Genomic DNA, 23,801 nt, shown 5'->3' on the forward strand with positions numbered 1-23,801 from the left:
TATGACATAAAAGGGCACGTTTACACTAAACTAGAGCAAGGGCACTGGCATCAGCCAGGCTAGAAGCCCCTGCTAAATCCCTCGACATCAGAGGCTTCTCCACCCTCAGATCTGGAAGAGCACAAGGAGGCCAGACTCTGAGACTCTCATCTTTCTTCATGGCCGCCCCTGAGAGCCTCACTCACTTAGGCAGAATGCAGAATCAGAAAACAGATAGGCCAGTGCCGCAGCTCACTAGGCTAATCCTCCACCTGCAGCACCAGCACTCCAGGTTCTAGTCCCGGTCAGGGCGCCGGTTCTGTCCCGGTTGCCCCTCTTCCAGGCCAGCTCTCTGCTGTGGCCAGGGAGTGCAGTGGAGGATGGCCCAGGTGCTTGGGCCCTGCACCCCATGGGAGACCAGGAGAAGCACCTGGCTCCTGGCTTTGGATCAGTGCGGTGCACCGGCCGCAGTGGCCATTGAGGGGTGAACCAAAGGAAAAGGAAGACCTTTCTCTCTGTCTCTCTCTCTCACTGTCCACACTGTCTGTCAAAAAAAAAAAAAAAAAAAAAAGGAAAACAGATAAGCTTTAAGCATGAGACCATGGTTCAAAGCTCTTCATTCATTTTCTATTATACTGAAATGTGAATCTTACAGAACTCCAAGTATATTTAGTGGCACATAAATTTCTTCTCCAAGCATCCTACAACAAAATATATTAATTTACAGAACTGAAAGCAAGGGTGATTGTCAGTGCAGGATAGAGAAATGAGGGATGTGTGATGCACACATTTCTTTATCTAATTTTGTATCAGAGAGATACCAAAACACAAGCACTTGAGATAAACGCCTTCTAAGCTTCTAAGCTATTTTAAAATAGGACCAGTCGCTCATCTCTGGAGCAGAACATGGGAACGGGTACAAAGATGTCCGGCTCAGAGGACTTCCTTCAAGGCAAATATAACAAGACATCACAGAGGAAAAGAACCATATTCACTGATGAACAGCTTGAAGACTTGAACATCTTGTTCACTAAGAACCCGTACCCAGACCGTGAACTGCAGGTAGAGGTAGCCTCCAAAATGAACATAGACCCCACGGTGGTGCAGGTCTGGTTCAAGAACCACAGAGCAAAACTCAAGAGAGCAAAATGCACTCAAGTTCCACCCCCACAGGAAGCTCAGCACCAGAGACCCCTGGAGGACCCAGTCACACCCGACTCCTTCCAGGCGCCAGTGGAAGCACCAGCCAGATACCCTGAAGACGCCTACCCCCAGGGCCTGGCTTACCCATACCACGTGGCGCCCTCGCTGCACCTCAGCATCTACCCCAGGCTCAAAGTCCCCAGGGACCCCTCTGGAGGACACCAAATCATCCACTTCGGCTGCTGTCAAGACACCACCATATAGAACCTCTACCCGCTCTGGGACCCCACGGTGCAGCCAGGACCCAACTCTGCCGCTGCCTCTTCCTTTGCACAAAGCATACAGAACCAGAATGATTTCCAGACACAGAAATAACTTCCAGCCATAAAGAACAAACAACGATATGGTGGCTGGGTTTCAAAAACATCCCGGGGCCAGTGCTGGGGCTCAGTGTGTTAAAGCCCTGGCTTGCTCCAGTTCGAGTCCTGGCTGCTCCACTTCCATCCAACTCCCTGCTAATACACCTGGGAAGGCAGCAGAGGACGGCCCAAGTCCTGAGGCCCCACATCCATGTGGAGGCCTGGAGGAGGCACCTGATTCCTGGCTTCAGCCTGGCCCAGTCCCAGTCATTGTGTCCAATTGGGAAGTAGACCAGCAGATGGAAGACTCTCTCTCCTTTTCTCTTTCAAATAAGTAAAATGAATCTTTTAAAAAAAAAAATAGGACCAGTCTTTGTAAATCTGGTCCAGCAGGGGTAGGGAACATCTGGCCTGTGTGGCATATAAGGTCTATGAAATCATGCGAACTAGGCCTCCAAAGGTAATGGCAGGTGGGACTTCAAATTCAATAAATCTCTATCAAGCTAATTGCTAAGATGATCATTTTCTATGGCCCATGAATGATTTTATAAATATCCAAATGGTCCTTGGCAGAAAAAGGGTTCTCAACCCCTGTTACAGGATACCTGGAAATCTCTCTCTCTCTCTCTCTCTCTCTCTCTTAAACACACACCTTATTTTAAAAACAAGAAAGGTATATAATCATCTATCCTATGTGGTAAAGCTTCAAGAAAAGCAAGGACATAAGAAATCCACATTTCAAGGAGTGTTCAGAGAAGAGACTGAAAGGATAATGTCTCATATTCCATAGGCGAGCCAGGGACACACACAGTGTTTACTGTTGTTATTATGCTGTAAACTACACGATGTAAGCTCTTGACTCTGACATAGTTCACCATGGAAAAGCTAAAGAAAGGAAGGAAACACAGGATGAAAGAAAAAAGGGCCACATTTCGATAGCATCTTTGTCCAGCCCACTCAATGGTTGAAGCCATGAATAAACAGCACACACACATCCCTGGATCAAGCACATCATCCTGCCGTTGTCTTAGGGAGGAGGATGGAGCCTTCCTCATCCTCACTGCAAGAGCACTGAGGAGGTAGGGGCTCCACAGCTGATAATGACGTGTGGGCGAAAGTGATCACGCCACATTGATTGGGATCACCATCAACCACAGCCCGCAGCAGCCCTCACTCCAGGCCTCACTCAGGAGTCCCTACGTTAAACGTGAGCTCTGGCTAATTGTTCCTCTTAGCAGACGCTTCCCAGGAAACTCCAACTCTGCTGAGGCCCCTCGTGTTTTCCCAGCCCTGCTTGTTAACAAAACATTGAAATGCTTCCCGGAACATGTTTGCAGCCTTTGCCTCAATCAATAGATCCATCTAGCCCCATCCTCTGATCCAATCCGTCTTCCCCTCTACAACATCTTAATGAGAAACCCAGAGAGCCTCAATCTTCTTTGTTAACCTTTTTAAAACCTGCAAAATGAGTGTCAATAAAATCCAAACAAGAGTTTCTGAAAGTGTGGAAGAAAACACAAAACTAACTCCCAATCAACCAAGTGTAAAAGAACGCAAGAGCCAAGACAAAACTTAAATTGGAGTTGTAGTTTTGACAGCTGGAAAATATAACGAATGACTTCAAATACTGTCTTTGAGAGTAGATGATGGCAGGAGCTGCTGGTGGCAATTATTTCTTTGTTCCAGAAATGCCTGAAAATAGCAATGATATGAGGACAATAATTCCATCCACAAACCCAGGGGCAAAGAACACTGAACTATAATAGCAAGCAATGCCGGCAGAACATCCCTAAGATATGCGTGTGACATTCTTACCAAACAAAGTATGAATTTTGACATCCAAAGGTCTTATGTTCAAATCTCGGCTCTGCTACCTTCCCCTCGGAGTCTCACTCTCCTTATTTGTGCCATGAAGATGATAATGTCCACCCCATGGAAGTGCTGTGAGGTTTGCAGGAGCTAACATATGTGAAACGTCTATGGGGTGGCCGGCATATGGAAGGTGCCCAAGAATTGTTGGCTCCCCTGTTCCCCGACAGGCATACAACCACAAAGAGCTATTCCACTGCTAACAGCTGTGGGCAGGGCCAGTCTCACCAGACCCATAGCTTCCTGGCAGTTCATGGTTGAATGTCTGCATGCCGGCAAATGCCCTGGAATCATTTTCCACAACACACACAAGCCCTCTCTGCTTGACGTCCGGTGTTGAAGGTCACGTTTACAGTACCCAACTGGCTTCACTCCAGATGAACTTGTGTTGAGGCCTAACATGCAGAATTCCTAAGTAATTTTTCTAAGCCAGATTGGCTTCAACCAAAACCAGGACACAGTCCTAAGAATGTTACCACAGGTCTTTATAATCAGACTCCAAGATGCTTCCTGCCTGCTTTTCCAGTGCTATAATCCCTACATTATCACCTTCCAAAGCCCTCATGCTGCCCCCATGCCTCACCATGAAAACATCTGTCTAGTGTTCCACCTATAGAAAGACAAGTCAAACCATTCATAAGAGATCCATTCTAAGCCCCTGCCCTTGAAATAAATAGGAAAACTGAGGCCCCGAGGCCCAGGGAAGGGATGCCAGGTGCTGGCAGAGCCAGTCTGCAGGCCAGAACCTCCAGCTCCCATGCCAGTGCTGCTTGCACTCAACAGCGCCACCCTAGATGGGAGGCTTGGCAGCTAAACAGGGGCGATGGCACACGAGAGCCTAGTGTATTCCTTCTCCAAAGTAATATCTGCTCTTAACAGGAACCTTTTGCTGAATAGAGTGAGCAAGGCCTAAATTTCAAAACAGCAACCAGGGCCAGTAGGGAGATATTTGAGGTTGAACAACAGGCTTTTGGCCTTCCCCAAATCATTCCACTCACACTCCCAGAAAATGTTCTGCAGGTGAAGGAAAACGTGACCTACATCCCCCCATACGCGTGCATATTCAACCAAAACCTGCTGAATGTGAACGTGCACAGGGTCAGTGCTGCAGGCCTGGAAAGGATGACTCCTTCCCCTTTATTCAACATTCTGTGAGCCAGGTATTGCAAAGCACTCTATTTGCCATATCTGACTCAACTCTCACAGCAATCATCTGAAGCCAGTATCACGTTCCCTCTTTTACAAATAGAGAAGGGAGCTAATAGAATTTAAGAAAATGCTCATAGTCCTGGAGTCAGTACGTAACAGGAGCTGGAATTTGAGCTCAGCTTCTTCCAGTCCAAATCGCATGCTTTACCTCTACCTGGCGCTGTAGCTCCAGCAGGTGCACAGTTGATCTTTGTCAGAGAAATGTTGTGAAACTCACACAAGGAAAAAGCATGGGAAGCCATCAGCACAGTGCTTGGCGTACTGTAAATGCTTTCTCTTTTTAACATTGGCTGGGACAAACCATTTTATAAAATTTTTGTTTGGTCTGGAACACAATGACTCTTTGGTCTGTAGTACTGCTATAAATGCCAATATTAATATATAAATGGCACAGCAAATTTTAGTGTGGAGTGCTCATTGTATTAAAACTGTCTGCAATTTTCCATGGATAGAAAAAAGATCCAGAGAGGTTTTCTAGTTCCAATAGTCTGATCAAGTTATATTTATTTTTCTAACACTCCCAGTCATCCAATTCTTTTCTCTCTCACTCTCTTTTTCTGTCTCTCAATAGACCCACAGTCATTCTTCATTTGAGTAGTACACAGTGAATGGGTGATGTCTAATAAAACCTATTGACTGCATGGCTAAAAATCATCATAATGGAATGTTGAGCATCCATTATTTTGATTGCAACAATGAGTTTGTTAACCCGAGTATAATTAAAACTAGAGAACTTCCCCTGGGATTGCATTACCCTGCTCCAACGGCCACAAAATCTCCATGGTGTCAGGTTCAATGGAACTTCAGAAGCATACAGCTTCCTGAGAAACACTCCATTAGCAATTCTGCAGCCACCAGCCACATGTGGGAACTGAGGACTTGAAATGGGATTATGTGTGTGAGGAACAGCAGTTTTCATCTTATTGAATTTTGCTTCATGTGAACAGCCACACGGTGCTGGTGGTCACGGTATTAGTACTGTTCTAGAGGAGTTGGTGGCAGGAAAGGCGATTTAAGGAGCACGTGGTGAGGGCTCAGTAGCCTGACATGGTTGTTTCTGGAGACCTTAAACTCCCCAGAATCAAATACCACTAAGAGGGTCTGGTCCATGTGGGAAAGAGACCAGTTGTGATGTCTTTCCTTTCTCTACTCCTTGGCACCCTTCAGGAAGCACCTGGGCTCTCATCAATGATCACAGAATGAGGGACAATAAACAATAAAGAGCCTGGGGAACCTCTAAGCCATTTTCCTTAAGAGGAGGCAACCAGAGTTTAAAGATGAAGCCATGTGCCCCTGGTCATGTGATGGAGGCCTCTTGACAAACAGTCTACCCTCTTGCAACTCAACTCAGCGCTCATTCCCGATAACCCACAGGCAAGCAATCCTGCAGGGGCTGCAGGGGTTCAAGAAACGGTGAGAACATTCCAGGGTACTTCAAACCCTGTATGGAAAATGGAACTGACAGATGTTTCTTTTAGTGCAAAAACAATTGAAATCCATGCATAAATTTCTCATAATAAGCATTTTCCATGAATTTTTTGGAAGATGCCATCCTATAAAAGAAACCAAAAGTAAGGTGCTAAGGATTAACACCCCTGTCAGGAAGAGGCATCCCCTCAGAACCAGGCATCTGCCAGTGTCAGCCAAATGGAGCCAAGCAAGAACATGCTACCTGAGCATTCAGTTTTCCCAAAAGAAGGAGAGTGGAGTCTGCAGCCCTGGCTTAACTTAGTTCTCCTCACCCTCCTAATTTTCCCCCATTTTGACCATCAGGAATAATGGCATTATAATAGAAGACATGGAAATTTGTTTAAAATTTGGAAGAATGTATCCATAGTAGGCAGAATTTAGAGCCCTGGAAGGGACCATGGGCCACTGGCCCCGCTCAAGACTCCTCAAACAATTCCACATAGCTGGCAGCTCATCACTATTTCCATCCCAAATCTAGCCTGAATCTCACTACAATTTATTGTTAAGAAAACTTAACAAGAGACAGCAAACAGCTCATGATTTAGAGACACTAAGATGGTGACAATACTGCTTACTAATTATTATATAGTGGCTCAGATCCATATTAAAATGAGTGTTTCCTGAATATGAGGTAGATACTTGGCTTAATATTTCATAGAACTTATTAATCTCTGAAATACTCTTGCTAGGCAGTGATTATTATTCCTAATTTAGAGAGCACTTGTTATTGATGTCAAGAACACAAAGGAGGAAGAAGTAGAACAGGAATTCAACCAGACAGTTGGACACCATAACCCAAGCATTTTTTTTTTACCACATCCTGCCCTCTTCTCGCTCAATAGACTGCACCCATGGAAGCTCCTTGTTCTTCCCAACGGAAGGTCCCTGGGTGGCTCTCTGAGCAGTAGATCATCTTGCACTTTGTTTCTTCCTAAATTCCTATTTCATTCCTAACCAAGGACGTGAGTTTCAATCCCATCATTAAAAAATAATTAGGGGTGGGCATTCAGCCTAGATGTGAAGATGTTGTTGAAGATACACATCCCATATCATAGGAACTGAGTTTCACTGCAGCTCCCTGTTAGGGCAGACCCTGGGAGGCAACAGAAATGGCTGAAGTAACTGGGGAGACTTGTATTAAATTCCCAGCTCCCAGCTTCCACTTAGCCCAGCCCCAACCATCACAGGCATTTTGAGCTCTGCATGTGTGTGTGTGTGTGTGCGTGCATACCTATTCAATAAATAAAAATCTAAAATACATATATAGATAGATATTTCTTGCCATCTGCAGGGACAAAAAAATTGGAGCCTGTCAACAGTGGGTCAGAAGTGTCTGTCCTGTGTATCTTTTTTTAAAAAAAAAATTCAATATTTAAAGTATAGGACTCTTACACAGATAATTTTTAAAACTGGAAAAAGCAGCAGGACCAGAGACTATGTGTTATCCTGAAGGCATCTACGATCCCAAACTCCTTCAATTGTTTTTTCTCTCTAAAGTACAAACCCTCGGTACACTATTTATAACAGTCATAACTTTCCTAGTTGAGATGCCACAGCCACAGTGATTAATGGGCAGAAGCCATGGTTCTAATACTGTCGCCCGGATGGTAAATTGATATATAGTCCTTGGCAAATTCCATTTGGGCTCATGATTTTCCTATAAATGTATCCCAGGACAGCTACCACATTCCTAAATTCTAGGGAAAATTTATGGTCATGCTGTAATATTTGATTATTGTGTAAGCGCTTAATGTAAAATTCCCAAAATAGTAATATTCTGATTGCATTTGCTTAATTTATTTCCAACCGCTTATACTCTCAGCTTTATAATAACAGAGTTCTTGATGAAGATTAATTTCATTGCCTTTCTATCTTCTGTGTTAATGAAAAAATAAGAATTGTTAAGAAAACCAGACTATGGGGCACAATTAGCTAACACTCACCCATTTTATTTTCTTTAAGTTATGTTGAAATCAATGGTGATTTGGGTTTGGGGATTTCAGTCTGCTTCCCAGAGTCTGGTTGGAAAAGTATTACCAACTCAGCACAATTTGCTCCCCTGCCTCTAAGAGCAAAGAGCACTGGGCTTGATGAACTGCTAAATGGAATTGAAAATAAGATGGAAATGAGAAATAGAGACGGCCACGGGAAGGGAAGTCAAAGAGAAAAGGCCCACCGGTATGGGCTGGAGGTGGAAAAAGAATGTACGTTTGGAAAATTCTGCTGAGTTATTCGGTGACAAGGAGGCAGGCATATAATACTGAGTACTTCAATAGCATTGTAGACAATGGAATTTAACAATAAGCTTATTGTGATTAAAAAAAAAAAAAAACACTGAAATCCATGTGTTTGAAGATCCATAAGGGATTTTCAAAAAGTTCGTGAAAAAATATTATTAAAATCTATGCATAGATTTAAAATTTATTTTGCAGCAAAGTACAGGTTTTTGTTCCATTCCACTTTTCTAAAACCTGTCTGAAGTCCCCATATATCCGAGAGTACCATGATGGCCCCACCGTGACCACCAAGGATTTCAAACAATCGCCGCCCAGTCCTTGGGTCCTGACCACATCAGAGCTAAGGAAGGAAACCATTCGCTCTCAAAGATCGCCTGAGAGCTTCGACTTCACCAAAAAAGGCAGTGAAGGTCAGAGCCCACAGGCACTAAGCACAGCCTAGATCCACAGCACAGTCACAGGCCCGGCTCTTTCCTGGGCTGCCTGACTCCAGTCTCCTTAGACACTGCACTTGCTCAGAAGTGGGGACTCCGGCACTGTCCCTGCAAATGTGGGTGGGCTTTGTGACCATGGCAACAAATGAAACACCACCAGGTGATATCCAAGGTTGGCCATGAAGGCCACATAGCTCCTGTCTGTCTTCTTTGCTGAGCTCCACAAACACATGTCTGACAAGCCTGAGGCGGCCAGGCTGTGAGGAAGCCACACTGGCCACCAGACACACAAGCAGAAGCATCTCCAGGGAAGCCCAGCCCCAGCATCCAGACTTCCTCGCTCTGCGAGTCTGCAGGCTGGAGCAGAAACCACTGGCCCTGCCGACCCCTGGCTGACTTCCTGACCTGCAGCCTCCGGTGGTCCTCTCCACTGCCAGGGCCCGAGGCAACCTGCAACCCAGCAGCTGCCTCCACAACCACACTCCTGCGCGGGCCACCTCTCGTCTTTCTCTGCGGAAGCACCAAGCCTGGAATGAGCAGTTTTCACTACACCCAGCTTCAAACTCCTGGCTCCAGTGAAGGTCCCATTTGGTTTTTAGATTCATTCATTCATTCATTCATTCATTTCAATGGCAGAGCAACAGGGAGGGGGAGGGAGAGGGGCAAGGGAGGGACAGGGAGAGGGAGAGAAGGGGGAGGGGGAGAGGGAGAGAAGGGGGAGGGGGAGAGGGAGAGAGAGAGGGAGAGAAGGGGGAGGGGGAGAGGGAGAGAGAGAGGGAGAGAAGGGGGAGGGGGAGAGGGAGAGGGAGAGAAGGGGGAGGGGGAGAGGGTGAGGGAGAGAAGGGGGAGGGGGAGAGGGAGAGAAGGGGAGGAGGAGGGGGAGAGAAGGGGAGGGGGAGAGGGAGAGAAGGGGGAGGGGAAAGGGGAGAAGGAGAGAAGGGGGAGGGGGAGGGGGAGAGAAAGGGAAGGGAGGGGGAGAGGGAACGAACTTCCATTTGCTGGTTCACTCAGTAAAGGGCCACAACAAGCAGGTGTGGCCCAGGCTAAAGCCAAGAGCCAAGAATTCCACCTGAGTCTCCCAAGTGGGTAGCAAGAGCCCAGCTCTATGCCGCCATCTTCTGCTGTTTTCCCAGGTGCAAGTGGAGCAGCCTGGATGTGAACCGGCACTCTAGTATGGGATGCCAGCACAGCAGACAACAGCGTAGCCCACTATGCCACAACACCAGCCCCTTCCAATGACACTTCCTCCTGCAGCTGTAGCTGACAGAACTCTGAGGCTGCTCAGCTCACAATTTGACAATCATTTGTCTTCCCGAAAATAAATATATGGCCTTCCTTCTATCAATCAAGGAACTTCTGAAAATGTACCTTCTCTGGAACATCATCCCAGTTTAATCATAGAAAAGTTGGTGGGCTGTAATCTTTTCTCAACCACCCTATCTCCCACCACCAGTAACCACAGATGTACCTATTGATCAACTAAATATCATAAACGTGAGAGAAACTTGATTTGTGATGTCTGCCTTCCATGGACTTTAGAACTCTTCCACCTGCTGCCACCACCAAGCCAGAAGAAAACAACAAAGAGAAATCAATTTTTACCATTACACTGAACACAACAAAAATACAGAGAACTTTATTTCTGTGCATATACAAGATATGTCTTCTCCATGCACATCCATGTCCCCACTGTTAATAATGGTGATAATTTCTTATACCTACAATAAGACAGTAATCATGTGCTCAACAACCACATTGAGTTCTGCATGTGCCAGGTCCTTTGCACACTCTGGGGACAGTGAGGAGTAATCCAGACACAGTCCCTGTCCTTTTGAAGGCTGCACTGTAGTGGGATAGAGACAATAAACATGAAGGTATTTTTAAAATGCGACTTCTGAAAAAAAGGAAATAAAGCAGGTGATGCAATATGGAAAGTAACTGGAAGTGAGAGTGGCTACTGCAGTTAGCATGGCCAGGGCAAGTAAATGAGGTGGCAGCATGCAAGGGCAGCCCTACAGATCAGGAGCCAGCTGAGAGCAAATGCAGGCACTTAGGCTTTGGGTGAGACAAGAGCAATTACAAAAGTTGCAAGGCAAGAGAAATCACTCGATGTTCCAGGGACAGCAGGGCCTGTGTGACCAGAGGGATGGGAGAAAGGAGAGTGGGAGAACCGGGAAGGGGGAGAAACAGTAGGTGTCACGATGCCAAGGGTACAAGCACTCTGAAAACTCTAAAATGTCCTTTGGTCCCTTTTTCTCCAGAACTTCAAGCCATCCAAGCGGAAGAACAATCTAAAGAACAACTTTTCTGTGCTAATAGCTGCTGCATCATCATCACAGTTTAGGGAGGAGCGTTATGGTGCAGCAGGCTAAGTGTATGCCAACATCCCCAAAGAATGCTGATTCAAGTCCCAGCTGCTCCACTTCAGAGCCAGCTCCCTGCTAACACACCTGGGAAAGCAGTGGAAGATGTGGGGCTCTTGGTTCCCTATAGAAACATGGGAGATGCAGAAGGAGTTCCAGGCTCCTGGCTTTAGCCTGGCCCAGCCCAAGCCATTGCAACCATTTGGGGAGTAAACCAGCAGATGGAAGATTTCTGTCTCCCCATCTTTCAAATAAATAAAATAACTCTTAAAAAATTAATAGTAATGTTTATATTGTTCACATGCTTGCTGTGGATTAACACTCAGGAAGTGTTGCTGTACTTTTTCCTTCCTTTTCAGGCACTACACATCCTTGGGACAAAAATCAAAGAGGGAGGGGATGGCGCTGTGGTGTAGTGGGTTAACGCCCTGGCCTGAAGCGCCAGCATGCCATATGGGTGCCGGTTTGAGACCCGGATGCTCCACTTCCAATCCAGCTCTCTGCTATGGTGTGGAAAAGCAGTAGAAGATGGCCCAGGTCCTTGGGCCCCTGCACCCCCGTGGAAGACCCAGAAGAAACTCCTGGCTCCTGGCTTCAGATCGGCACAGCTCCAGTCATTCCAGCCAATTGAGGAGTGAACCAGTGGATGGAAGACCTCTCTCTCTCTCTCTGCCTCTCCTCTCTCTGTGTAACTCTGACTTTCAAATAAATAAATAAATCTTTTTAAAAAAATCAAACAGGGAGGTCATACTAAGCATCTGACTTTTTAATCCATTTTCCGTTACTATAACAAATGTAGGGCACTTTCTAAACAAAAGAGGTTCATTCAGATGATAGTTTGGGAGCCTGAAAATCCCAGACCCAGCAGCTCCATCAGGCTGGCCTCTAGGGAATGGCCACCACGCCTGTGTCACAACATGGTAGACAGCAGCATAGCCACAGGGTGTGAAAGGGAGGGATTTCCTGGTGAGACAGGAGGCCATGAAGACTCAGGAGCCACTGTTGCAGAAACTAACCAGGCACCAGGGGAACCACACTAAGCCCTTCTGAGGCCAGCACCCCATCACCTACTCCCCTTGCCCCAGGCCCCACCCCTGGAAGATTCCACCACTACGCCACACTGCCAAACTTTCAACACATGAACCTCTGAGGGAACATTGCATAGAAACCATAGCACTCAACAGAGCCTCATGCAAGCCTCACTAAAGACTTGTGTGCAGGAAGAATATTTAACTACCCTTATTCCCTTCACATAGAGAGGGGCTTGGTTCTAGTTCTCCGCCATTGAAGGGAAGATGTGGCATAGAAGAGAGGGCAAAGCTGCTGCCTCCTGCTCAGGGATTGGGAGGAGCAAAAGCAGGGAATGAGCCCAGTGGTCGGTAGTGAATGTCTTAGAGAGAGCCGCATGGTTAGAAGCCAGCCAGAGTGACATGGGACTGCAGTTCCTGTTCTGGTTTAGGGCTCTAGGAAGACAGAGCCTTTCAGCCTGTCCCGTGCCAGCAGAACTTTGGAGGCAGTGAGGCCGAGGCAGGCCTTGAAGGTTAGCTTTCCTGGGCAGCTCTTGCTTCCCTGTGGCCCACACGGTGGTGGCGCCGGACCCGGGGATAGTAAGGAGGAACACTATAAAGTAGCTGAGCCAAGAGCCTGACAGCAGCCTGGTGAGGGGTGTCGTGATATCCTAGCCAAGGCTGGGAGCAGAGTCCATCCAGGTGCTGGGCTTCTGTTTCTGGAGTAGGACCAGGATGCAAAGGCCTGGGACACGCTGAGGGTGAGACAATGTCCACCCTAACTAATCCCATGTGACACTGGCTCAAATCCCAGTGAAGAGCACCAGCAGGCCAAGTAGCACCTGGGAGGACAATACAGCCAGAGGACACCATTCCTTGCCCCAGAATCTTCTCTCCCACCAGAAGCTGCCTGTGGCCCTTCCCCACCCCACATACCCAGACCCCATGGTGGAGAGGAGCCAGATAACCTGGGACACGGAGAGACCCAAGGGTCCAAGCGTGTGTTTCTAGACACAGAACAAATCAATACATCAGACTGCAAGAAAATTGGACACTGGATTAATTTTTCCTGCTAACCAGCAGGAGTGTGCTTGGGAGGGAGATCACATTAGTTAAAGTCAACACTAAGAAGCTGCATGGTCTTGGCCCACCTGGATGAGAAGTGGATGAAGCCCGTGACTCAGCATGAACCTTTCTAGGTTTCATCCCATGCAATCCTCCCAACTACCACATGAGATAGCTGCTACCTCTCTTCCCCATTGTACGACAAGGACAGCAAGTCTTGCTGAGGAGTGCACTGTTCCCTTGTGACAGAGTCAGCAAAGGTTTGCATGCCTGACCACAGGTACTGCCTTCGTGTCTTGGTCATTACTTGCTGGTAATGGGCTAGCAATGAGCCTCAGAAATGCAGGCTTTTTTATTTAAAAGCACTCCAAAGGCTCTTGCCATGGGGAAGACACCATTCTTAATGTTTTGCAAATAGGAACTCATATGACCTTCTTGCTAATTCTATGAGGAGTAGGAGCTGTGGTGCAGTGGGTTAAGTTGCCATCTGTGACCCCAACATCCCATATGAGAGCTGTTTAGCATCCTTGATGCCCCACTTCTGACCCAGTTCCCTGTGAATGCACCTAGAAAAGCCATGAAAGAGGACCTGCACCCTCCAGAGGAGACCTGGATGGAGCTCCTGGCTCTTGGCTTCAGCCTGGCCTGGTCCCAGCCCCGGCCCCAGCCCTGGCCCTGGCCCCAGCCCCAGCCCCAGCCCCAGCCCTGGCCCCGGCCCCGGCCCCGGCCCCAGCCCCAGCCCCAGCCCCAGCCATTGCTTCTATCTGAGAAGTGAACCAACAGGGAGAAGATCTGACTCTTAGTCTCTTCCTCTCTCTCTCTGTAACTCTACCTATCAAATAAATAATTTTTTAAATAACTATAACCATATGAGATTGGTAATACTATTCTTGTTTACATGTGAGAACACTGAGATTATTAAGCTAAATAATTTTCCTCAGGCCAATTTTGCAGCTAATAAATGGAGGAACTGACATTTGAACAGAAGCCACAGAGAATGAGGAATGAACTCTTTACTGCACTGGATGCCTTCAGGAGTCAAACACCTTTGGAAATTCTTTTTCAAGTCACAATTATTTGAGGTTGTAATAAAACTTCCAATGGAATGATCTTCATAGCTCATGAAAAGGAATATAATTTCCAAAGTGCTGATTTTCCATTTACTCTGAAAATAGTAAGCAACTGGTAGCTAGACTCAAAACAGGTTATGATGTTTGAAGGAAAAATTGACAGACTAACTTCAGGCAAAGCAAGGTTATTTAAGGACTAGAACTACTGTGGCCTTTCACGTGTATTATTATAAGAACTTTATGAAATAACTAGAAGAAAGTCAGACAATACCACTAGGGAAAGCCTCCCATAAATAACTGACTCCATCATCATTAATGATATTATTACACAAAACCAAGGCATCTCCACAGAGAGAAGGCATTCTTGTGTAAAAGGATTTCTTTCAATAGAGGCACTGGGGCCAGCCTCCTGGTGCCATAGGTTAAACCACAGGCTGCCACACAGGCATTCCCTATGGGCCCCTGCTGCTCCACTTCCAATCTAGCTTCCTGCTGATGTGTCTGGGAAAGCAGAAAAAGATGGCCTCTGCCACCCACGTGGTAGACCCAGGTGGAATTTCAGGCTCCTGGCTTTGGCCTGGCCCAGTCCTGGCCAGCTGTTGCAGTCATTTGGTGAGTGAATCAGCAGATGGAAGATGTCTGTCTCTCCTTCTCTGTAACTTTGCCTGTCAAATAAATAAATATTAAAAAAAAAAAAAACTAGAGGCATTCATTTCATCCCAAAAATAAGGAATTTCAAATTTCATTTCTGAATTTTTAAGTACAATCCAAACAATTTAGCTTGAAAAGAATAAAATGATGATGTTAAAAATCACCTGTAAATCAGGGGATTAAAAAGCAAGTATAAACAAAGTGAGCGAAGCTCACCTTAAAATCAGAAATACATTTTTCTCCCCTCAGTAGCTCTAAGCTATGATCCAATAGTGTGACCTGTACATTTTACACCTTTCCTACATAACAATCTCAATTTAGATTTGCAGTTTGTTCTGTCACCTCTGACCCAGCTGCCCAAGGAGGCCGCTGGGTGGTATTATCACTAGTCACATAGGCTGCTGGGTGGTTTCATATCCCTGGTCACATAGGCTGCTGGGTGATTTTATATCCCTGGTCACATAGGCTGCTGGGTGATTTTATATCCCTGGTCACATAGGCTGCTGGGTGGTCATATGCCTGGTCACATAGGCTGCTGGGTGGTTTATATCCCTGGTCACATAGGCTGCTGGGTGGTATTATCACTAGTCACATAGGCTGCTGGGTGATTTTATATCCCTGGTCACATAGGCTACTGGGTGGTTTCATATCCCTGGTCACATAGGCTGCTGGGTGGTTTATATCCCTGGTCACATATGCTGCTGGCTGGTTTTATATCACTGGTCACATAGGCTGCTGGCTGGTTTTATATCACTGGTCACATAGGCTGCTGGCTGGTATTATCACTGGTCACATAGGCTGCTGGGTAGTATTATCACTGGTCACATAGGCTGCTGGGTGGTTTTATATCACTGGTCACACAGGCTGCTTGCTGGTTTTATATCCCTGGTCACATATGCTGCTGGGTGGCATTATATCCCTGGTCACACAGGCTGCTGGGTGGTATTATCACTGGTCACATAGGCTGCTGGGTGGTATTATCCCTGGTCACATATGCTGCTGGGTGGTTTTATATCACTGGTCACATAGGCTGCTGGGTAGTATTATCACTGGTCACATAGGCTGCTGGGTGGTTTTATATCACTGGTCACATAGGCTGCTGGCTGGTTTTATATCACTGGTCACACAGGCTGCTGGGTAGTATTATCACTGGTCACATAGGCTGCTGGGTAGTATTATCACTGGTCACATAGGCTGCTGGGTAGTATTATCACTGGTCACATATGCTGCTGGGTGGTTTTATATCACTGGTCACATAGGCTGCTGGGTGGTATTATCACTGGTCACACAGGCTGCTGGGTGGTTTTATATCACTGGTCACATAGGCTGCTGGGTAGTATTATCACTGGTCACATAGGCTGCTGGCTGGTTTTATATCACTGGTCACATAGGCTGCTGGGTGGTATTATCCCTGGTCACATAGGCTGCTGGCTGGTATTATCACTGGTCACATAGGCTGCTGGGTGGTATTATCCCTGGTCACATATGCTGCTGGGTGGTTTTATATCACTGGTCACATAGGCTGCTGGGTAGTATTATCACTGGTCACATAGGCTGCTGGCTGGTTTTATATCACTGGTCACATAGGCTGCTGGCTGGTTTTATATCACTGGTCACACAGGCTGCTGGGTAGTATTATCACTGGTCACATAGGCTGCTGGGTAGTATTATCACTGGTCACATATGCTGCTGGGTGGTTTTATATCACTGGTCACATAGGCTGCTGGGTGGTATTATCACTGGTCACACAGGCTGCTGGGTGGTTTTATATCACTGGTCACATAGGCTGCTGGGTAGTATTATCACTGGTCACATAGGCTGCTGGCTGGTTTTATATCACTGGTCACATAGGCTGCTGGGTGGTATTATCCCTGGTCACATAGGCTGCTGGCTGGTATTATCACTGGTCACATAGGCTGCTGGGTGGTTTTATATCACTGGTCACATAGGCTGCTGGGTGGTTTTATATCACTGGTCACACAGGCTGCTGGGTAGTATTATCACTGGTCACATAGGCTGCTGGCTGGTTTTATATCACTGGTCACATAGGCTGCTGGCTGGTTTTATATCACTGGTCACATAGGCTGCTGGGTAGTATTATCACTGGTCACATAGGCTGCTGGGTAGTATTATCACTGGTCACATAGGCTGCTGGGTGGTTTTATATCACTAGTCACATAGGCTGCTGGGTGGTATTATCACTGGTCACATAGGCTGCTGGGTAGTATTATCACTGGTCACATAGGCTGCTGGGTAGCATTATCACTGGTCACACAGGCTGCTGGGTGGTTTTATATCACTGGTCACATACACTGGAACTCCTCTTGCTTTTGCTTCACTCACTCCTCCTGAGGTTTTCTCTGTTCGTGGCTAGATCTATCTGCTCAATCAGTAAAATGCCAACATGATGACCATCAAGACAATCATGCCTGTCTTCAAAACACACTCAGAGAGTGCTATTTCCACTATTCCTGTCTTGCAAGTAGACTAGTTAGGACTCAAAGAATTTGGGAAAAACAGCCACACAAGACTTGGACACTGATCGGTTTGCCGCCATTTCCCACAATGAACGTTTTTTTGTAAGCAGACTCTAGCAGTCCAGGATGGAAAAATCTGTCAACATCTTTTAGGAGCCGTATTCTATCTGAATACGTGAGAGTGGTTTCAAATCTTTTACTGTAGTGTCTGTATTCTGCCTCATGACCACTGCCTGGAGAAGACAAGTGATCCAATGATGATGAGTGTTTCCAATGACGTCTTTGAGGCCTTCAAAGACCTCAAGGCATGTATTGAATCATTAAAAAAGGAATTATGAAAGTTTTCATGTTAACTTCATGGTAATTATACTGCTGACCATAATGCTGCCTATTCTTTGACATTTACCTATTTGCCAAAGTCTATAGCATTGTTTCATAAAACCCTTATAATAAATCCTTGAGGTAAGTTTTATCAAATACTTTTTATGAAAGAAAAAACCTAGGCTAAGCTAGAGGCAGAATTTTTTGCTTAAGTTTATGTAGCTACTGTACCATTGCCAGGATTTAAATCCACCTCAGTGTGATTCTAAAATCATGCTTTTGACCTCAACATTTTATATAGGTTCAAGTATGGAGCTGAACCAACCCAATTAATAAATACAAGTTGTTCTTTCCCTCCACCAACGGAGCTCACAAACACCTGATTTTCATGGTGTCATCAGCTTTCCTTACCCCTGGACATACTTCCTAGACTGTATTCCTACTGGCTGCTACAGTTCTTATTTTATTTCATCATTCATTGAAAAGCCTTTAAGATTTTGAGAGAGCAATGTACCATATCACATTACCTCATCAGACCCAAAGTTAAGCCATCAGATCTATTTTAATTTAAATCTGCCTCTCTTCCAATCTCATAGGAGCACCCTTTACACCGATATTGCAATATTGTTCTGTGTTTCCTATGAGTCTCCAAAGTCCTAACATAGAATGGGTTTCTAGTGCCTCTGTTTTTCTAAATATGAGAGCAATTGCCTGAAAAAAAGGAGGAGGAGAAGTAGGAGACAAGACCACAGAATCAGGCACACAGTGGCACATGTTTGGTAAAAAGGATGCAGTATACTTAGAGTTTGCACTAAGCCTAGCAATTTTTCTCTACCCACATAAAACCAGACTCCACAGGAGCCAAAAGAAAAAGGCTATTTTTGCAAACTCAGATTGCCACAGACATGAGAAGATTTGAGACTGGTTTATTTCAATTAAAAATAATTTTTGGTGGGGCAGGCATTTGATATATCATTTAAGATTTCACTTGTGGGCTTGCGCCACGGCTCACTAGGCTAATCCTCCGCCTTGTGGCGCCGGCACACTGGGTTCTAGTCCCGGTCGGGGCGCTGGATTCTGTCCTGGTTGCCCCTCTTCCAGGCCAGCTCTCTGCTGTGGCCAGGGAGTGCAGTGGAGGATGGCCCAAGTGCTTGGGCCCTGCACCCCATGGGAGACCAGGAGAAGTACCTGGCTCCTGCCATCGGATCAGTGTGGTGCGCCGGCCGCAGCACACTGGCCGCGGCGGCCATTGGAGGGTGAACCAATGGCAAAAAGGAAGACCTTTCTCTCTCTCTCTCTCTCACTACCCACTCTGCCTGTCAAAAAAAAAAAAAAAAAAGACTTCACTTGTATGTTCATATTCTATATCAGAGGGACTGGATCCCAGTCCTGGCTCCTCTTGATTCCAGCTTCCTGCCTACATACATGCTGGGAGACAGCAGGCGTGCCCCAGCGGTTGAGTTCCTCATCCATGTGGGAGAAACCTGGGTCCTGGGCTCTCACCTTAGCCTGGCCCTGTACTGACTGTTGCAGGCATCTGGGGAGTGATGCAGTGGACAGAAGATCCCTACCTCTATCTCTCTGTCTGTAAAATAAATAAAATACATATTTTAAGTAGTAAAAAATATGCGAGTACAGAAAAGAGCTGAGGAGTCTTAATCTAAGGCAAGTACCATTAGGTATTAATTAGATTGTTTCAGCCCTGTATTAGGTTCCAAATTAGCTAACAAGCTTAATGTGGCCACCATTTCAGAAGGCTGAAGCACACAGCCAGCAAGCTATAAGCATCCTAACACAGAGAACATTTCTAGATTTTTCTAGCTGCTTTATTAAAGTATATTTTGTCAATTCTGTCTTACACAGTTCCACAAAAAATAGAACTATGCCCTGTGTCTTATTATTAACTAATTTCATGTTATTTTGCTGTTCTACCCAGGTTTTTATTTTTGTGACAGATACAGTTTGCCCCCTTGAGAAGCTGAGTAGAAAGGTCATGTGTTCCTCACTACATGCTGTGCTGACAGTCCTTGTCCATCACACATTGGGATCCATGCTAAGTCACCACTTCTGTACCCTGAGCCACCGCAGGCTTTGTATACCCTATCAGTCATGTATCATTTATGCTATATTATCTATACATTGCTTTTATATTCTCTAAGTAGTTCTTATATGTTAATACCTAGAGGTTAGAAATAATCGACAAAAAACAAAATTTTATTTTTATCAGTCAGAACATTCTATTAATATTTTTATCCTATTTTATCACATTTTAATATATATTTGTTCTATATATATAGTGTGTATATATATATATTTGTTGCCCATTCAAAGACATACGCACAAAGATAGTAGAAAAATCCTCCCTAAGATAGTTCTAAGAAACATATACAAAGTTGAAGATCAACCAAAGACTGCTGTCATGGAGAAAGGAAAGGCAGAATCTGCAACCTGCCTCTGTTGGTGCACACAAGACTGCTTAGCATTTTGCTGGGCATTCAGCACTCCAGGTAGCAAGTGTTATAAATAATGACAACAGGGAGTAACCATAAAACAAAGTGGTGCCCCTGATGAGAACCTAGCTGTGTGAAATCACATTAAATCCAGGTGGGAAATCATCCCATGTGACAGCCTTCATTCACCTGCCTAAAACCATGATAGTTCCAAATCAAGATGAACCCACCCCTACTAATCCAAGATGCTAATGTACTGCTGGCACACATGCTTCAGAACTCCTCCCTGGCTAAGGTACAGGAAGAAGAGAAATGAAATTTGCCGTAGGAGCACCATCTGCTGTTGAGCGGACTCATGCCAAACCAGCTGGCGGTACCTGGGCACAAGGTAGAACTGTCAACAAGGATGACACAATTGGAAGCCCACATCTCTAAGGTGCTCCTGAAAGAAAAGATCAATGGTACCCACAAATATTCATGAGTTCTTGTCTTTCAGCACATTCTGTACTACCTTATCTAAACCCCTACATCTGGAAGAATTATGACACTGGTTCTGGCCAACAGATTGTGAGTATAAGGGATGTTGGTACCGTCCAGGCCTGGACCCTAAAGTCACCATAGTATCTATCAAATACTCTTCCTTCTCTAGTCTGCTGGTCAGACACAGAAAACACAACGTAAAACTTTGATTCCATAGAAGATCATCAACCACTAAGTAGAAAGAGCCCGCATCTCTGAAAGACTTCATGGACCATACCAAGCCCACACCCACCCCCAATATGCATTGCAACATGATATTAGCAACAAATAAATGTGTAATGCATTAAGCCACTGAGATGTAGGGACAGGTTGGTTACAGCCTTTATGCTACCCTCACTAATCACAGCGTATGACTCCATCTACAACTGACCAATACGGGTAATGTTTAACTCACCTGAAGTAGATCCCCAGACCTGTTTTCACTGCCAGTACACTAGTGGTTGTGGGAACAGCCACAATGGCGTTAGGTGGCTGGGTTTTAAACACTGATTGGCAGCAAATGGAAAGACCACACAAAGCAAATGTACCCAGAGAAACAATCGCTCTGAGTTCTGGGGAGAATTCTCCCTGCAGTTTTATCTTGTTTAAAAATACAGACAATTATTTTGGAAAAGTACAACTTGAGATAAGTATAATTATTTCACATATGAGAGAACAGAGGCTTAGAGTACCTGTCCCAAGATCAACCAACCTACATCTGTCTGTTTGACTTCAAATCCTGGACTCTTGACTATTATACTCCTTGAGGGCAAAAACCAGACTTCTTAAATTTCTTTTTATTTTTAGCTCCCCTAACACAATGCTAAGCCTAAAGCTAAATAAATGCCAGCATTATGAGTTAATGCATTCTCTAAAGTAGATATCACACTTCTTTCTCAGAAGAAAAACCAACTATATTTGCAAAGTCATTTCAAGTCATTCAGTTATAATCTTTCATAATAATTTTGTGCAATAGGTCAATGGGGTATTTGACAGAAGGACAAAGTATCAAAGACATTTAGCAATGGGAATCTCAATATGCAGTGGATGAGGGAGGCTTAGAACTTTGGAATATGAAGAAGTATTGGTTTTTTTTTAAGTAGATACTAAGAAGAAACATTATTTTTTAATGGACTCTTCAATGTTCGTTCCACAGGTATATTACAATACAATTTAGTACTGAGACTATACAATTTGAAATACTAACAGATATAGGAAATGGCAAACAGATAAGAAATTTCCTTGCCTATGAGATGGTTGAATGGGTGGGGTTTAAGATGACTGCTATGTGGAAAAAATATCCCAAGACAATATTAAGGATAGACACTTCCATATTTCATACAGTGATTTCACAATTCACTTTTTAGCACACTGCAAGGAGACAAGAAATCCAAAAAGATCAAATAGATTCGTAAATTACCTAATGACTACTTTATGTCCCAGGAAGTAGAGAAACTCTATCAGAGCAACTCTTTCCATGGGAAGGAACTGATCCAGAATGTTCCAATGAATTTCTAATCCTTATACCAGAAACCTGTTGTTTCTCAAATTCAGGAGAGCCACAAAGGTAAAGGAAAAAAAAAACAAGAAAAATCAAACAAGCTGGAAAACTCAAAGGACATGATTTAATAAAGAAATAATAAAGTGAGACTATGCATTTGAAAGACAAAATCAAGATCAGAATGGAACAGGCTAGCATAGGCACTACCCATATTTTAAAGTACTCACTCCCAACCGCCCCCCCCAAAAATGTGATTGGAAAATTGCTGACTAAAATGGAAATAAAACTGCACTTTCAAAATGGAAATCATCAGCTGGTATGTGACCCAAAATACCAGGAAATGAACCAAAACAATAATAACACCTCTAATTTGGGTAAATTATTGTTGCTTTTCTCATTTGCTAGAAGAATAATCAATGAACTGATTGAGTCGAATAATTATAGGAATGTATCACCTCCAAGATAGAGAATTAAGTAGGAAAAAAGGTAAGGTTCATAGAAATATGTTAAAAATACATATATGTGGGGGCTGGCACTGGGATGTAGTAGGCTAAGCCTCCACCTTCAGCTCTGGCATCCCATGTGGGCACCAGTTCACTTCCCAGCTGCTCCTCTTCCAATCCAGCTCTCTGTTATGGCCTGAAAAATCAGTAGAAAATGGTTCAAGCGCTTGGGCCCCTGCACCCATCTGGGAGGCCCAGAAGAAGCTCTTTGCTACTGGCTTTGGTTCAGCACAGCTCCAACCACTGTGGCCATTTAATGGGGAGTGAATCAGCAGATGGAAGACTTTTCTCTTTTTTCTCCCTCTCTCTGTAACCCTACCTCTAAAATAAGTAAATAAAATCTTTTAAAAGAAAAATGCATATATATGCATCTATAATATGTGCCATATCTGATACATATGTACCATATATAATATTTTTATGTATCATATATATATATATATCAAACTATCATTTGTATGGGAAAAACAAGGGATATTCTATATACAAATGATACCAGATTTGTGATAGTTGAACTTATCCTTTTTGTTTAGCTTTATGATTATATGAAAACAATATGCACTCAGTAGAAGCTATACTTTACATTTTGAATTTGTCTTTTTCTGGGACTGGCAATATGGTGTACAATGCTCTCACAATGCTGGGCAGCAGACTGAAGCCCACAGCACCCAATCAGCCGCATGATCACAATGGTGAATACTGATATTCTACAGTATTCTGCATTGCATGTGTTATATTTTCTTCTGTAGTTTTTGAATTTTGTTCCTGTGAATGCATTATTCTATGATCACAGATAAAATGATTAGAATTACAAAACTTTTCTCAAAGATATGCAGCGTGTTCTAAGCCAGAAACAATTGCAAATTGACACCTATGTATGTCTGCTTCCAGCCAGGAGGGAATGACTAATAAGAGATTAGCTCTCCTGCAGATAAATACTTCTAAAACTGGATGAAATGCATGAGGCAACTGTTTTTAGACAGTAGATAACAAGCCAGTCCAGGGCTACAATCCCTGAGAACAAGAAAGCTCACGAGGTAAGACCCATGATTGTCTACCTCCCTGACTAAGGACATTTTCCTAAATTAGCAGAGAGAGATGGAGTCCACGCATAGCACGGCAGTCACATTGAGCAAGAAGATGGAGATCAGAGTTAGCAAAGCTGATGTGGCCA

At 44.7% G+C, this 23,801-nt stretch overlaps 2 protein-coding genes across 7 annotated transcripts in view; one reads left to right on the forward strand and one right to left on the reverse strand.

Moving 5' to 3' along the window:
- The window catches only part of PDE4D (phosphodiesterase 4D), a 1,644,269-nt gene that overhangs the window by 1,530,328 nt on the left and 90,140 nt on the right, over positions 1–23,801 (reverse strand). The window lies entirely within an intron of this gene.
- LOC100351503 (divergent paired-related homeobox-like) lies at positions 904–1,386 on the forward strand. Its single transcript, XM_008262336.1, has one exon. The coding sequence runs from the start codon at positions 904–906 to the stop codon at positions 1,384–1,386; it is 483 nt and encodes a 160-aa protein (XP_008260558.1).

This window comes from Oryctolagus cuniculus, chromosome 14, assembly GCF_051225735.1.
Source record: "Oryctolagus cuniculus isolate XC-2025 breed Fujian yellow rabbit chromosome 14, ASM5122573v1, whole genome shotgun sequence".
NCBI classification, from domain to species: Eukaryota; Metazoa; Chordata; class Mammalia; order Lagomorpha; family Leporidae; genus Oryctolagus; species Oryctolagus cuniculus.

Bases quoted from the DNA above. Each gene is read 5' to 3' on its own strand.
- LOC100351503 (XM_008262336.1), top strand. From the start codon at position 904: ATGTCCGGCTCAGAGGACTTCCTTCAAGGCAAATATAACAAGACATCA.